This window comes from Bombus vosnesenskii, unplaced genomic scaffold, assembly GCF_011952255.1.
Source record: "Bombus vosnesenskii isolate JDL3184/JDL3185 unplaced genomic scaffold, Bvos_JDL3184-5_v1.1 scf7180000014105, whole genome shotgun sequence".
In the NCBI taxonomy this organism is placed as follows: Eukaryota; Metazoa; Arthropoda; class Insecta; order Hymenoptera; family Apidae; genus Bombus; species Bombus vosnesenskii.
In genome coordinates, this window is record NW_022883371.1 from 1,021,628 (window position 1) to 1,037,612 (window position 15,985).

Genomic DNA, 15,985 nt, shown 5'->3' on the forward strand with positions numbered 1-15,985 from the left:
TATATATTAATGACAAATTCAAACAAATCGCGTCTCAGATTATACATTACTTGTACAACATATTCTAAGTATGTGTTAATATTTTAATAAAATTTATATAATTTTATGCACTCTATTTTTTTTATAATTTTGGTCAATGATGTTCTTACTAAGTTTTGGAATATTTTTAAAACAATTGAAACTGTGTGTTTATACAAATAAATAATAAATATGTTTTAATAAGAGATTTTTATTTATACAAAATGTTTTTCACAAGCTTCATACCATTTGTTAAGTTTTGGCGGATATTTTTTGGGAAAAAATTGTTTAATTGTACACCATACAGCAACATCTGCTATATCAAAGTCCTTTTTATCTGGCCAGTTTAATTTATCTGCTATTAAAGATAATATTTCTTGCTTTTTCTTTGCTGATTCTTCAAAATATAAAGAATGACACAAATCTAATATCAAGTCAGTAGTGTTTATCTTTTCTGTACAATCAGAATTTTCATAATTATGCGAATTTATTAATCTACTTAAATATCTTAAAAAATTTGTTTCGCCAGTTATGTAGTAACTACATAGACCAGATATAAGTTCCAGATCATTAACTGAAAATAAAGCTTTTGGTAAGTGTATATCTTTTACTATTTAACTATTTCCATAAATATAATTTATTTTACCATTTTTCCAGATCAATGATAAATTAATAATATTATTTTTGGAAGAACTTGTAGTTGATTCATAATTAACAGACACTTCTTTATTAATACTTGAATGAACATAAGTTTGTACTTTAATATCAGTATCTTTCCACAACTTTTGCAATGCTGATATAAAATAAGGTTGCCTTTTAGGACTCACATTAATGATAAGATTCACATTAATTGGCTCCTATAAAAGTCAATGCTAATAAATTCTCATGTGAACTTCTTACTTAAAAGATTAAAAATATTATCTTACATTGATATTACCTGGCTCTTATTAACTGTAGAACTTTTATCAACTACTGTAGTTTGTTTCGTTTGTTTTAAAAACCCAGAAAGTGTTGAAACTTGCTTTTTAAGTTCTGCAAGTTGTGCCAGTATCTTTTCTTGCCGTGCTTCTAATGCATTATATTCTGGTAGTGGACTCTGAAATAAAATCTTACTTTAAGGTACATTTAATATTATCCATATAAAGAATTAGTGATTACCATAATATAAACCTTAATAAGAGGAATAAATTAACTAGATAGTTCTAAAGTAAAGCTAAAATTATTTCACAATTACTGTATGGAATCTATCAATTATAATTTAAACATCATGATTAAAAGAAAATTTTTCTATTTTCCAAACATTGTCAAAGCAGTTTTCACACATAACATCATCATTATAATTACTAATCGATCACAATCTAAATCACACAATTCAATATAATGGTTATGACAATACAGTTTCTCACAAAATATACTCCAAACTCTGTTTCAAGTTAAAAAATACTAGCAACATTCAAAATTCATATATTTACTATTTCCACTTCAGAAAAAAAAATGCCTAAAAACATAGGGTTATGGAGAATAGATTTGATAGGTGATCACTAACATTGTTGATTAATGCTAGTAAATATCTACAAAGTACATACATCTTTTTACTGGGTTAGGTTTTACATGTGTTTGGTTATACAACTGTACTTTGTAGCTTTCAGTGCAGTTCTAATTTAGTAAGCTTGCCCTTCTATACTAATTATCAGCGCATTCCCGCTTATCCTTCAAACGAACTGAATTTTTCATCTGCCGTAGCCGCGTAAGGTCCTGTTAGTTGAAAAATTGGAGGGGCAAGCATCGATCAAGTCTGTAGAACCATATTCCCGGTCGATCGTGATTAGTGCTTGTGGAAATTTTGGGAGGAGTCATGCACAACAAGCTTGAGACAGAAGAAACACTCGTAGCTACCATGCTTAATAAACGCGTGAGTAAACCGTTCATTCCAGTTAAACTAGCAACATTCTCGTTCACGTCGGCAAGATAACAGAAATGATGAAAACCTTTAAAAAGCTGATAACCTGCTCAGTGATATCAGGCACGATCTTGTTCTCGGCTTCCATATGGTCGTCTGTTGATTGTTCTTCATGAATATTTCGCATTTCGTACATCGTTTTCCTGTGATGCAACATTTGCGGCAAGGAAACAATCGGCTTTAACGTATACATTCTCATATCGTTTTGCATTTCGTTCGTTATCCCGTGATTAATTCGTAAAAAAAACCGCCGACTCGTATTCACATTTGATCGTTACACTCTCGTTCGTTTTTCGTATTTCTCGATTTTCGCTTGACGGCCATTTTTCTTTAATCCCCTCTCCCTCCTTCGTGCTTTCATACTCGTGCTAATGCTTTCCAACCACTGACATCCGTTTCAAAGATGGCGCCATAATTTTTGTCAAAATTACATCATATGGGAATCTTATGTCGTTCTTACTAATATATATCCGTGTACTATCCTACGTGTTATGCTTCCAAAAATTGTTTCTTTTTTGTTTGTCATTACTTAAGTGGCTAATTAAAGCTACATTATTTTCTCGTTCATCTAGGAATCAATTTTGGAAATACATTATTATAATATATATGAAGTTAATTCGGTGATTTATCGTTGATAAATTATTCTTGTAAATTCTAGTTTTACTATTTTATTACTTAAACAAGTATTTAATAAACATACATTTAATCATAATATACTGCTATCTATGTATCTGATTGGCAACTTCTATCAACTTTTACGTGATTATTAAATGTACTAAAAAGAATAACATTTGTAGAAAATTTTTATTTTTAATACAAAGTATTTTCTTTTATGGCATTTAGGAAGCAACTGTTTTTAACAATAATTAATAACTAAGTTTGTATTGAAAGAAAAAAGTTGTGCAACATTAGTTTAGACTTGACAGAATTTTAGCTTCAATTAGGAAGATGTCGCGTTCATCGCCGGTTTTCCTTAAATTAGTTGAAATTTATTATTAACTAAATTACATGATAAATATAGGAAAAATTTTTTCTTTGATATTAATAATATTAATTTTTAATTAATATGATACTATGAGCTAAAAAGAATGTGTACCGACAAAACGACACACAATTTGGAATTATAGTGGTGTCCTCTATCGAAGCTTCTCTATAACTAAGGTTAGATTTCTCTCTTGCGGGTAACAGCGAATTTGTTCGATCGTGTATGCGAATTAATTGCATAATTTGTTAGAAATAATAAGCGTAGTGGACTAAAATAGGGATATTTGTGAAAAGTCGAGGAAACAAATAATGTGAAGAAAGCATATTTATCGGAAGTGTGGTTAGAATCGCGTTCTTCCAACCGCGCATGTCGCCACCTATTGTTGATCTGACAGGCTCTTGTGTAGTTACGGTGAAAGCGATTGGATCTTCTGTACGTTTCGTGAGAAATTAAAAAGCAATCAGTTAGTTTCTGCATTGCATGAATCTTGTCAGAACTCAGTCGAGGGGAATGTGTTGAGCAACAGATTGTTCTAGATAGGAGAAAGGAAAATTTTATCAAAGATTTTTCTCTACTTTTGGAGTAGATGCGTTCGAGGCCAGACATGGCGGCTATTCGATGAACCAATTGCAGCAGCGCTCTCTTAAAAGATTAGATATTGTAAATTCCCCTTACATTCGCGTCAGTGAATAATTCTGTACTTATTTTGGTCGTTACTAGTAGTAATACAAGTTGTTATAATTACGGGAAAGTGATTGTCGTTCGTCGACAGAAAAATAGAAGCCACGCAAGATCATACCGAAACGTTTGATCATGAAAGAATTGTGTTTGGTCACGTGACCATAGCCGAAAAATGGCGCAAAGATCAGAGTACAAACATGAGTTCCATTTCATTCCTACGATGTCATTTGTATTTGTTTACAAGCACGCGTTTCCATAAACCACGTGTTAAGTAAGTGCCATTTCGTTGACAGTGTGTGACAAACAATGACGGGGAGAGGGTCGAAGAGAAGGGGCCGACCTCCGAAATCGGTGGTCATGGAAAGGCCCAAAAAATTTCAATACCATCTTATGAAGAAGCCGAAATATTTGCAAAACAAGGGTTCGGAAACACCAAACTCACAACCAAGTACACCGACACCTTCAAGACCATCATCGCCAGTTGAAAGCGAGGAAAGCAGACGAAGTACGCGAACTCGAAAATCTCGAGGTCCCAGAGATAGACATTCACGAAAAGGTGGTCACTCAAGTTCTGGTGCATATCAACGCCGAGGTTACAACCCAAACGTTGATTATCACGATTCTGAATATCATTATGGGTCGGACTTTGGAGATGAGTCCAGTGAAAAAAGTGAAGTTGAAGAGGATCTTCTGCAAAGCGATGCAGATTCATCTGAAAGTATAGAAGAACCTGATCCCTCCAGTGACAGTGACTTTTCCCTCTCCAGTTATAGTACTACTAGTGGCACACCCCGTAAAACACTGCTTAGTCAGCAAAGGCCACCAAGTCCAGAACCATTGTGGCTCCAAAATAGGGAACTGCCGCCGTTAAATTTACCTAAATCATCTGATGATCTATTAGTCCCTAGAGAACTTGTTATGCCATGTTTATCTATTTATGAAGTATTGAGACACTTTCGTACTTTGGTACGTCTTTCAGCCTTTAGGTTTGAAGATTTCTGTGCTGCACTTATGTGCGAAGATCAAACTAATCTATTGGCTGAGATACATATTATGCTCATCAAAGCACTTCTTAGAGAAGAAGATTCTCAGCAAACACACTTTGGTCCTCTAGATCAAAAAGACTCTGTGAATGTTAGCTTATACTTTGTGGATTCTATGACTTGGTCAGAAGCATTACGTTCTTACGTAGAAAGTGACAAGTCTTTTGATCAAAATATTTTACATATTTTATCAACGTGCGAATATCCTTTTACTTCTGTTGAAGATAGAATCAAGGTGCTACAATTTTTGACAGATCAATTTTTAATTACAAATCCAGTAAGAGAAGACCTGCTGCATGAAGGTACACTAAATGGTATTTCATGTTGTTTTATTTCTTATGTATATTTTTTTACATAACGGTTCATAAATGTTCATATTTAGAAATATATAAATTATTATTTAATCAGCAGGAAAATTTTGTATGTCCATGCTGAAGTCTTTGTTCCTTTGCAAATATGAATGCTAAAACATTTTTCAGTGATTGAACATTATATGTATCAATTTGTATATTAATTAATAATTAATATTTCCTTAATGTCAATATGTATATTAAAAATTATTTTAATCGACTTTTTAATTTATTTATACCTTTATTAATTTATTAATAATTTTTCATCAATTACAAAATATTCCTTATAATATATTATAATGACAGTATGTATCATAAATACTATCATTTTATAGGAAATATGCACTATGATGATCACTGTAGAGTATGTCATCGTCTGGGAGATTTATTGTGTTGTGAAACTTGTCCAGCAGTGTTCCACTTAGAATGTGTTGAACCTCCATTGGTTGATGTTCCTACTGAAGACTGGCAATGTAGCACATGCAAAGCTCACAAAGTTACAGGAGTTGCTGATTGTATACCTGATGTTGAGAAAAATGGTTCACTATGTCGTCAAGAACATCTAGGATTTGATAGACATGGCAGAAAATATTGGTTTCTTGCAAGAAGAATTTTTGTGTAAGTGTATTGTACAAAAATAAGAATTTTCTATACGATATACTGCATTATATATTAAAGAAATGTTGATTGTATTAATAAAATTGGTTATTGTAGTGAAAGTGAAGATGCAGAAGTTTGGTATTATAGCGCACCTTTACAGCTAGAAGAATTAATGCTTTGTTTAGACCGTAATGAAATGGAAGTTGCACTTTATAGAGAATTATCAGATTACAAAGATGAAATCGTAAGACAAATGGAACTTACAGAACAGATCACTAATCAGTACAAGGGTAACAAAAAATCATACCTAGAAGTAGAAAATAGTGAGTGGTTGCATTTCTAAAATTTTGCATTTTTTAAACTTTATTTCTAATTTAAGGGAATAGCATTTAATACTTTCATCAAATATGCATTGCAGGTCTTATACAAAAATTACAAAAAGAACGCCAAGAGAAACAAGAAAAAGAAGAAGAGGAGAAAAAAGAAAAACAAAGGCAAGAAGCTGAAGAAATGGTACGCAGAATTCATGAAGGTACAGATTCTCTAGAAGAACAATTGGCAGCTGTCACTGAACAGCAGGAAACAAAATCGTCCGAAGAATCAAATGCAAAAGAAAATACTCAAAAACTAGGTACGGAAAATGTAGAAACAGATGGTGTAGATACCAATTTAACAGATGGAGTAAATAAGGATGTTAAAGCCAGTATATCATCGTCATCCTCTGAAGAAATTGATGAAGAAGTATTAGAAGGAGAAGAGGGTATTTCAAAAATTGGTAAAGATGGTAAGTTGTGCAGTTATAAAATTGATTCAGTTAGATAGAATAATTTACATTTTTTTCATAGGAAAAAAACATACTATTGTAACAAGGTCAAAAACAGGATCTTTACAACCTAGGACATTTAATATGGATGATTTAAAGAAACGTAGTAGTGGACAGTTGTCAAAGGAAGAGTTAGAAAAACTAGATAAAAGTTTGAAAGAGGAGGGAGATGGTACTAGATTAACAAGACAGAAAGCTCATCAAATAGCTTCTGGTACACATCTCTTTAAATTAGGGATGGATAACAACTTTAAATCATACGTGAATCAATACAGTACCAATCCTATTTCTCTGAATAAGGCCCAACGTAACGAAGAACGCGATAAAAAGAGGCATTTGTCACACAAATTTTCGCTTACACAGGCCTCAGAATTCAAATGGGTTGGGAGTTTGACAGGAACACGAGCTCTCTTAGTAAGCACACTTCGTCAGACAATTCTTCAACTTGAAAGTAGCATTCAATCATCATTTATGCATACTAATTGGCCTCTTTTGCGTAAACCTTGGACTACGGCGGTGGGTGCTTGCGTTAATCCCAGAGATTTTGCGCGTGCTCTTATTGTTTTACAAGCATGCATTAAATCAGTAGTGTTTGCTAGTGTATGGCATGATCAACTTGGACACGTGAAATTACAAAGAGTAACAGCCCTTGAACGAGAAGAGAAGAAGCGCCAGGATAAGAAAGATAAGAAGGAAAGAGAGGATGAAGAAGAACGTAATCGTCTGTTTAATTTTGTCAAATATACTTTGGGTTTGAAACATCAAGTATGGAAACAAAAAGGAGAAGAATATCGAGTACACGGACAAGGCGGATGGCTATGGGTATCTGCTAGTCGCCGTTACAGATGTTCTGACATCTCAAAATTGGGTCTTCGAATAGGCCCACAGAAAATTATGGTACAAATTAAAGATCAAGAAGGATTAAAAATATTAGCTTTAGATCCTCCTACATATGATTTTTTGATGAAAGAATATTGCTCTTCTAAAAAAGAAGAAAATGATATGAATATTAAAATAAAAGAAGAGATTAAAGAGGAAGAATCATCAAAGGATACATCAATTGACACATCTATAAAAAAAGAGTGCAAAGAAGACAACATAAAAAAAGAACCAATTGAAGATAAACAAAATAAAATGGAAACAGATACAAAAACCGAAGAAAAAACAGTGGCAAAGACAGAACCGCAACAGATTAAACAGGAAACAAAAATGAATTTATCATGTGAGTGTGGTAAAAAAATATTCAACTATTTTTAAGTATATACTTCAAGCTTATGGTATTAATTTTTTTCTACCCATAGTTTTAGCTGGTATGAAAATCGAGAAAGTTTATACACCTATCAAAGAATTTGAAGAAATCGATATTATTAAGGCACTAACAACTAACGGGAGGCTTCATTACCCAAAAATTGCTAAAAAGACTAGGGTCGACGATTTCTTGGCACGTAGAACACATTTAAAACTTTTAGAAGAAAGAAGATTAATACAGACTGTAAGTAGATATTATCGGTAAAATAAAGTAGAATATAAGTAGTATATATTAGCATATTATTTATGTATTCTTTGAAATACGCATTAATTTTAGGAGAAATCAAAGGAGTTGTTAAATCAATCGACAAATCTTAAAGCAGATGGAGATTCCGAAATTGACATAGAAAATAACGACGAAAGCGATACAGATGGAGCTGATAATTCTTTACAGAATATTCTTACTGGAAAGCAGCCTAAAACTATGCCTACATCGACCAGAGAAATGCTGACTGTAATAGGAAAGCGTATTCAACACGTTAAAGCCCAATATGCCAATATAATGAGATTTAGTAAAAATACTAGTTGTTATTCACGATATTGTAATATGACTGCACCGCCAGGAAAGATTACAACTACAACACAAAGTTTAACATCTACCTGTTATTCTCCTATATGTCTTCAAAAAGCAAGACTAAAACTCGATCTGATAGCATTGCTAAGGAAAGCTAATGCTTTAAATAATAATCAATCGACATCGAATTTATCAATTGGAGCAACTATAGCACAACCACAAACAAATTCAAAGACAGACGGAAATGATGAAGCTAGAGATGCAATCAGGAAAGATTTAGAATCCGCGGTAGCATCTGCAACTCATTGTACGGAAGAAACACCAGCTACAAATGTAGTAAAAGATGTTGCTTCGCCACCTATCAAAAAAATAAAAATTGAATCTAATGGTAAAGATGTCAGTTCAGAACATGTAATGACCACTACAACTAATAATATAGTTACTACTACGACAATAACTACAACACAACAGACTATAAAGTCAGTTGATGGCGTTATACAGAGTATGCAAGAAAGTACAAGTTCTCAAAATTCAGTTACATTTTCATCCGAAGTTAAAACAAGCGCAGGGCAAAAGACAATGATTGTTAATCGAAGAGGAAGAACAGTGCAAAGAAGTACAATGGCTAAGGAATTAAATGCTGATGGTACAGAAAGAGTGTACTCTACTACTTCAACCGAAGGAAAAGTTTATCTGAAAAAAGTTGCAATCTCTTTGGCTGATAGAAAAAAGAAGCGCACTCCTGTTAAATACCCTTTATGTTCCACATTTTGTACAAAAAATAAACATCGTAGTATATTACTACTTCCACAACATGAATTGCGTAAATTGGCTAGAGTTGGTGGACGAATACAAGTTCAAGGTTTTCATCATATGGCCAAGGTATTTCATTAATAAAATTTGTATTAAAAACAATAAAATATAATACAATATAATGAATTAATTTTAATTTCTTTATTATAGGCAAATATGTCAGTATGGCCATATCCCTGCCCTAGGCCATTATTTAAGACTTGTTGGTTATACAGAACAGTTGGCATAAAATCACTGGCTGCTGCAGCTCTTCAATTAAGAATATTATGGGCATGTCTTCGTTGGGATGATATGGCTGCAAAACCATTATCTACAGATGGCAAACATCAAATTACAACTGATACGGAAATTATGTCATTAGAAATTCTTAAACACCGTCATGTTGGCCAATTTTTAGATAAGACGCAGTACTTACGTAGGAAAGTTGTTATACCTTTGGAACTTCCAAAACAAGTCAGAGGTTTGTATTAATAAATAAATTTTGAAAAATAAGTGATATGATGTGTGATTATATTTTATAGAAGTTACATCTATAAGAAGTGGTCTGCGAAAAAGGAAACGACCAGAATCGCCACAAAGCACCGAACCACAAGTTACAGAAGAGTGGGTTGATGAGGACAAATTGGAGCTATGGGAAATTAAACAATATGGTGATAGGTATGTTTAGCAAAAAATATTATGATTTATTCTATGTATTCTGATCTATAACTTCTTTTTTCTTTTCCTATCTATACTATACTATAACTATCTGTACTATACTATTTCCTATCTATACTATAACTTCTGGACTTTTGTCATTTAAACATTTCATTTCAAGAAAATTTCATACAAGTACATTTTTTACAATTTGTTAAAATATCTGTATTTCCCTACAATTTTATTAGAATTAGGATATTAATGATTGCGTTAAATTCCTATTGCTTTTACCTTATGATATCACTCAGTTCTGACCTATCCTCACTTAACACCATTCAATACTAACCCTCCACTTGGTGTGTGTCTTATCCAGGTTAGAGAAGGCTAATGCCCAGATTATTACTAGGAGTCGATCGGGACAACCACAATCCGCGGTTGGTTCTAACCGAAATGCAGGCGCAAATTCTGGTATGAACGATCAACTTGTTAGCGGTAAAGCAACACCTGAAGAGATTAAAGAAAAGATGGAACAGCAATTGCGCATGCAAAGAGCTGCTCATCAACAAAAGAGAGCATTAGAAACTCTAAAAAGCCCAGCCAATTCTGGTTCACCTACGCAAGTTGTAAAAGTTACAGCTAACTCCACTCATGGTAAGATTTAGATATATTAATCAAATCTATTCCGAAATAAATTATAATTGATTATATGATATATCATGTAATTATTACATAGCAAAAAAAATATTAATTTTTTATCACAGATGGCACAGTTAAATTGGTTTCCAAAGTTGCAATACCAGCAAATCCAAACAGTGGGACAAAATCACAACTAACTTCCCTCTTGACAACACCTGCACAGAATAAGCCTTTTATTAGTACAAAGCGTATTTATATGGCGAAATGTAAATACCAAATTAAATATATAAATATTAAGTCAAATATATACATAAATGTAATGTGTATTTGATATTTATGTATATATCTAATATTTTCTTTAAAATAGCATCTCTTGGAACAACAAAAGTTGTTTCTGGACCTACAAGCATTTTACCGAAAACACAGCAAGCTGGAAATCAACAATCCCTAATTAAAGTTTCCGGTCAAGCAGGTACATTTATAACATTGATTATTTTTTATTCAAGTAACAATAATTAGATTACAATCTATTTTTTTCTTTTTCTAATTAAATTTATATTCATAAAATAGGTTCTATACAACAAGTTCAGCAAAGGGTACAGATTATAAGAGGCCCAGATGGAAAGCTTCAAGTTCGAGGTTTGATGCCTGGCCAACAATTAGTTCAAATGCCGGATGGAAAACTTCATGTATTAAACAATAGTCAAGCAATTACTACTCTTGCACAAACTGGTGGAACAACCATACAGGTAAAATTATTAACTTGATGTGTGTGTGTGTTGTGTGTAAAATATCGTGAGATAAAATATTCCAAATAGAAATGGTTTATTAATTTATAAAATTCCTTTTTCAAGACAAAAACAGCTACAACAACTACAGCTAAAGTGGCTACGACAGCTAATTGTACAACTAAGACTAGTCCATCCAAAACAACAACAAATACAACGTCACAAGTACAAGGTGTTCAGCAGTCGCAAGCTCCATCTCAGCAAGGAATTCAACGTTCATCAGCAACCACTGTAACTATTGCCACTACTCCTACACAACCAACCAAAAATGCTATTGTAGTGGCCAATACTGGACAAATTGTACAAAGTGCACAAGTATGTTACAGTTACATTCAATCTTAGAAAAATATATGCACGTAATAGTAATATATTAATTAATAACATAGGTCATATCTTCTGGTGGACAAGTTATTAGTGGAAATCAAATAGTGGTTACTAATGCTAATTTAGCTCAACAGCTTGCAACAGGTAAAGCTCAGTTAACGACAATCGGTGGTCATCAAGTGGTCATTCGTAGCACTCCGACAGGCAATCAAATTGTACATTTAAATTCGACAAACAGTGGTATTATTGTAAAAAATACCGTAACACCAACTAAACAAGGTATATTCACATTTTATATCTTAATGAATGTTTTGACCAAAAAATTAAAGGTAAAACTATTTAAATAAAATGAACTTTTTGAATGTTTTAGTTCCTGTACTACAATCTACTCAATCAACAACTACAGCAACAACAGGAGCACAGTCAACTGATGCAACAAATAATAGCACTGGTAGTACTACATCGACGAATGAGACATCGACCACTACTACAACTACATCAAATCAAACTTCTAATGCTCCAGCACCTGGAAGTGTAGAAGCATCTTTATTAGCGGGTCAACCACCTGGAACTGTCATTAAATGCGTTACTGCTCAAGTTATACAAACTACTCAAGGTCCTCGTATAGTTTTACAAGGTTTACAAGGCGCAGATTTTACTCCACAACAACTTGTAATGGTGCAGCAGCAGGTCAAACAACAACTACTTAAAGGTTCGTATACATGTCATATATGTATTTAATGTTATTAGCATATTTATACTATACATACTTTATAGCCCAAGCTGCAACAGGAAAACAAGGAGTTTTGGGACCTACTAAAATTTATTTAGCTGTTCAACCTGCACCTAGTAGTCAACAATCGATTCAAAGTTCTACAACAGCAAATACACCTGCTACACCAGCAACAAAACCACAAACTGCACAACAACCGGTTGTTTCGCCACCAGCAGCAACTGGTTTGTATCTATATGATTTGATATCTTTTGCATTGATTAAATTTGTAATGGTATTAATATTATTTTAATTCCCATAGAACCTCAAACGGGAACTGAAAGCATTCCAGAGCTTCCATCGACAGCAACTTCAAGTTCTCCCGAAAAACCGAAAGTAGTTGTTCAACAAGTTGCTCAACCTAGTGTGACTACAGAAGAGGAATCGCAAAAAACAAATGTAGCTAATGGTCAGCAACCTTTGCAATCTTTAAAAGAAGGAAACGATTCCTCGGCTAACAAATTTATTTTAACGCCTGATTACATACAACAAAGTTAGTTATTAATTAATATTATCTTTACTGTTTGATTTCAGTGGGATTAGAAATATTTAATTATTTCTATTTTTATTTCAAATATTCTAATTATTATTATAAAAATCTTCAGCCATCAAGAATGCATTGAAACAAGAAAACCTTAATCCTGAAATAGAAGAAAAGCTGCTACAACTACAACGATACCAAGAGAAGCAGATGAAAGGAGGTGTTGAAAATTCAGCAAGCAATAATCAAACTCATACCACACCTACAATTACGACTCCACGTGTTCCATCTCGTAAAAGACCAGCACCTTCTAACATTCCAACAACGACATCATCTACGAATGTACAATCAATAACAAATGATAAAGATACAGATTGGGCAGAAACACCTAGAAAGAAGCCCGCATTAAAACAAGAAAGTCGTGAAACTCCAAAGTAAATTTCTAAATCTAAGAATAGATATAAAAAATAAAGACTTTTTGCTATACAAAATCACTTTTCTTTAATAATACCATTTACTTTTTAGAGTACAAAAGATTGAACCAATAGAGAATGAGTCTAGCCCACAAAAAAGAGCAGCAAAGCTAAAAGACAGTCAAGAGCAACGAAGAAAGCAACAGGTTCACTCACGAATGCAAGTTTTGTTATTTAGACATAAAGAATTACTTAAAAAGGATATTCTAAAGAAGAGAGCATTGCTTGAAAAAGAATTACAGATAGATATTCAGGTATTATATATTAAATATATGTAGTATATGTTATTTGTTATAATATGTACACATTCATATAAATTTATTTATATTATTCTTTGTTGAAATTATAGAAAGATTTATCAGCGGAATTAGCTTCGAGAACCAAGGCGGAAAGACACAAACAAGATGAGGTAAAAGTAGGAAGTGCGAAACGTAAAGCAAATGCTCAAATGTCTCAACAAGTTAGTCCGCCTAATAGAGGTGGAAGGCCAAAGAAGTATAAAGCCCAAGGAAGCAATACTACACCACCGGGCGCTTCAACCGCTGCCGCTACGAATAGAATCAAGAAAGAGAAGTTATATTGTTTATGTAGAACGCCATACGATGAAACGAAGTAAGTACTATAAAAAGATTCTTTACTCGTAATATTTATTTAATGATGGTGAATTATGGTATTGAATTAGGTTTTATGTTGGATGTGATCTTTGTAACAATTGGTTCCACGGAGATTGCGTTGGAATTACAGAAGAAATGTGTAAGACACTTTCTGAGTTTGTTTGTACAGAATGTAGACATGCAAGAGATACACAGGAGTTATATTGTTTATGTAAACAGCCTTATGACGAATCTCAGTACGTAATGGTGCCAATTTATTTGTAGATTACATTGGCTTATTCTAGATCTATTACCACATATTTTAACGTTCTTGTTTCTGCAGATTTTATATATGCTGCGATAAGTGTCAAGATTGGTTCCATGGTCGATGTGTCGGTATTCTACAATCGGAAGCAGACAATATCGATGAATACGTTTGTCCAAATTGTCAACGAAATTCTTCCGTTAACTTTGCTAACATGAAAAATCTTAATGCAAAAGACCTTGATCTCCTAAAAAAATTAATTAAGCAAATACAGGTAAGGTAGTTGTAAATAATAAAAAAAAGTTATTTGTTAAAATAATATTTTTTATAATTATTGACACCAAAAATTTTGATATTTAGGCACATAAAAGTGCTTGGCCATTTATGGAACCAGTAGACCCAAATGAAGCACCAGACTATTATAAAGTTATAAAGGAGCCGATGGGTAAGTGTTATTTAAATTCCATATAACGATATTGTTTAATCTTTGATGAATTTAAAATTCAAGGGAGGAAATACAATTTTCTTTACCAGTATATTTCTGCTAATTATATTTGCAGATCTGCAAACGATAGAATTGAGGATAAATGACAGATCTTACAAGAAATTAAGTGAATTTATCGGAGATATGACGAAAATATTTGACAATTGTCGTTATTATAATCCGAAAGAATCACCTTTTTTTAAGTGTGCAGAATCCTTAGAAACTTATTTTGTTCATAAGATCAAAAGTTTAAGAGAGAAGTTCTCTGAAGGAAAGTAAGCAATCAAATAAAGGATAAACGGGAAAACTGTAACTATAAACGAGTGGAAGTGTTAAGTATCAACGGTTTAATTCGTATAACAACAGAAATGATCTGTGCCAGTAGAAAAGAGACATTCAAAATAGCCATAAGTATATTAGCAGTAGTCTGTATAAGTTCACTATTTATTAGAATTGTGTGAACATTTAATTTGCCTTCGCAAACTTTTATTTGCATTGTGTCGTACAATGAATTTTGAACCAGAACTTATAACATTTTAGTCCTAAAACACAAAGTCTTCTTTAAGTACAATGATGCTTTTCTCATTACTTCAAAAGCATCATTTATTGTAAGAATTTATTATAAATTACGTTTAATATTTTTGGATGATACAAATATATTGTTCATAATAATACTTTTATTCTTTATTTATACAATTATTTAGACAATAAAATATTAGTTTCTTAAATATATTATGTCTGTGTACATCTTCTTAACAAAAAGAAGCAGTAAATATTTAATATAAAAATACTAAGAAGGTGTAAGTTCAAATTCATAAAATGAGAATTCAATTAATGTACTGTAAAATGAAAAATAATTTATATTGAATAAAATGTGCAATACATGTTTATTTATTATATTTTGTATATGAAAAAGACGAAAAAGCCTTTTATAAAAAATCATCATAACTTGCGGTTCAAAATTCATATGTTCCTCACAGGCATCACTGTTTATGTACATCTATCAAATACGTGTAATAATGCATGTTAAAAATAATTATAAATATATCAAATCAGTGCCACTGAGCGTTTAGAATGGTATGTTTTTAATAATCCAATGCAATGTATTTTGAAAAATTATAAAAACTACGGAAAAAGTCGAAAACCATTAGAGAGTTCACTATCATTCAATGAAGAGAAAGAAATTGGTCCAATCACTGTCATTATGTTTCATTTAATAAAAAATGAAACCAGTTTTCTCACATCATAGATGTAAGGATTATTTAGCAAGCGCATAATAAATTGTACAAATTTGTTTATTGTGCTCATAAGTAATTATTATTATGTTGTTTTATCATATAAATTTTCTATAAAATTGTTTATAAGTAACATATATGATGTTAGTTGATAAGGAGCAAGCAGATGTTTGCTTTGTATATATCCAATTAGAAGTGACCAT

At 32.3% G+C, this 15,985-nt stretch overlaps 2 protein-coding genes across 7 annotated transcripts; one reads left to right on the forward strand and one right to left on the reverse strand.

Moving 5' to 3' along the window:
- Positions 1–209: 209 nt before the first annotated feature.
- LOC117239656 lies at positions 210–2,372 on the reverse strand. 2 transcript variants are annotated; one of them, XM_033505389.1, is made up of 4 exons: positions 2,007–2,372; positions 956–1,114; positions 665–875; positions 210–592 (listed from the first exon to the last, which is right to left on the reverse strand). In XM_033505389.1, the coding sequence occupies exons 1-4, from the start codon at positions 2,187–2,189 to the stop codon at positions 234–236; spliced, it is 912 nt and encodes a 303-aa protein (XP_033361280.1). In that variant the 5' UTR covers positions 2,190–2,372; the 3' UTR covers positions 210–233. The 2 variants fall into 2 exon arrangements, with proteins under 2 accessions (XP_033361280.1, XP_033361281.1); XM_033505390.1 differs by having other exon boundaries at positions 2,025–2,365.
- Positions 1,632–15,128, forward strand: LOC117239650 (nucleosome-remodeling factor subunit NURF301). Of its 5 annotated transcripts, XM_033505378.1 has the most exons (26): positions 1,632–1,930; positions 3,938–5,001; positions 5,373–5,655; positions 5,752–5,960; positions 6,056–6,421; positions 6,483–7,682; positions 7,762–7,952; positions 8,046–9,164; positions 9,246–9,555; positions 9,617–9,752; positions 10,105–10,382; positions 10,493–10,633; positions 10,735–10,839; positions 10,938–11,116; positions 11,222–11,470; positions 11,542–11,758; positions 11,850–12,191; positions 12,257–12,436; positions 12,514–12,744; positions 12,857–13,166; positions 13,258–13,459; positions 13,555–13,817; positions 13,888–14,055; positions 14,142–14,337; positions 14,424–14,508; positions 14,624–15,128. In XM_033505378.1, exons 2-26 carry the CDS (start codon positions 3,951–3,953, stop codon positions 14,824–14,826), a joined length of 8,214 nt encoding a protein of 2,737 aa, XP_033361269.1. In that variant the 5' UTR covers positions 1,632–1,930; positions 3,938–3,950; the 3' UTR covers positions 14,827–15,128. The 5 variants fall into 5 exon arrangements, with proteins under 5 accessions (XP_033361269.1, XP_033361272.1, XP_033361271.1 ...); XM_033505381.1 differs by lacking the exon at positions 1,632–1,930 and having other exon boundaries at positions 3,160–5,001; positions 12,514–12,660; XM_033505380.1 differs by lacking the exon at positions 1,632–1,930 and having other exon boundaries at positions 3,161–5,001; positions 10,138–10,382.
- Positions 15,129–15,985: the final 857 nt, after the last annotated feature.

Bases quoted from the DNA above. Each gene is read 5' to 3' on its own strand.
- LOC117239656 (XM_033505389.1), bottom strand. From the start codon at position 2,189: ATGCAAAACGATATGAGAATGTATACGTTAAAGCCGATTGTTTCCTTG. The intron at 1,115-2,006 runs GTTTTCATCATT...ATTTTATTTCAG, and splicing joins AGGTTATCAGCTTTTTAAAG to AGTCCACTACCAGAATATAA. The intron at 876-955 runs GTAATATCAATG...TGACTTTTATAG, and splicing joins CTACAGTTAATAAGAGCCAG to GAGCCAATTAATGTGAATCT.
- LOC117239650 (XM_033505378.1), top strand. From the start codon at position 3,951: ATGACGGGGAGAGGGTCGAAGAGAAGGGGCCGACCTCCGAAATCGGTG. The intron at 5,002-5,372 runs GTATTTCATGTT...ATCATTTTATAG, and splicing joins GCATGAAGGTACACTAAATG to GAAATATGCACTATGATGAT. The intron at 13,460-13,554 runs GTATTATATATT...TTGAAATTATAG, and splicing joins AATTACAGATAGATATTCAG to AAAGATTTATCAGCGGAATT.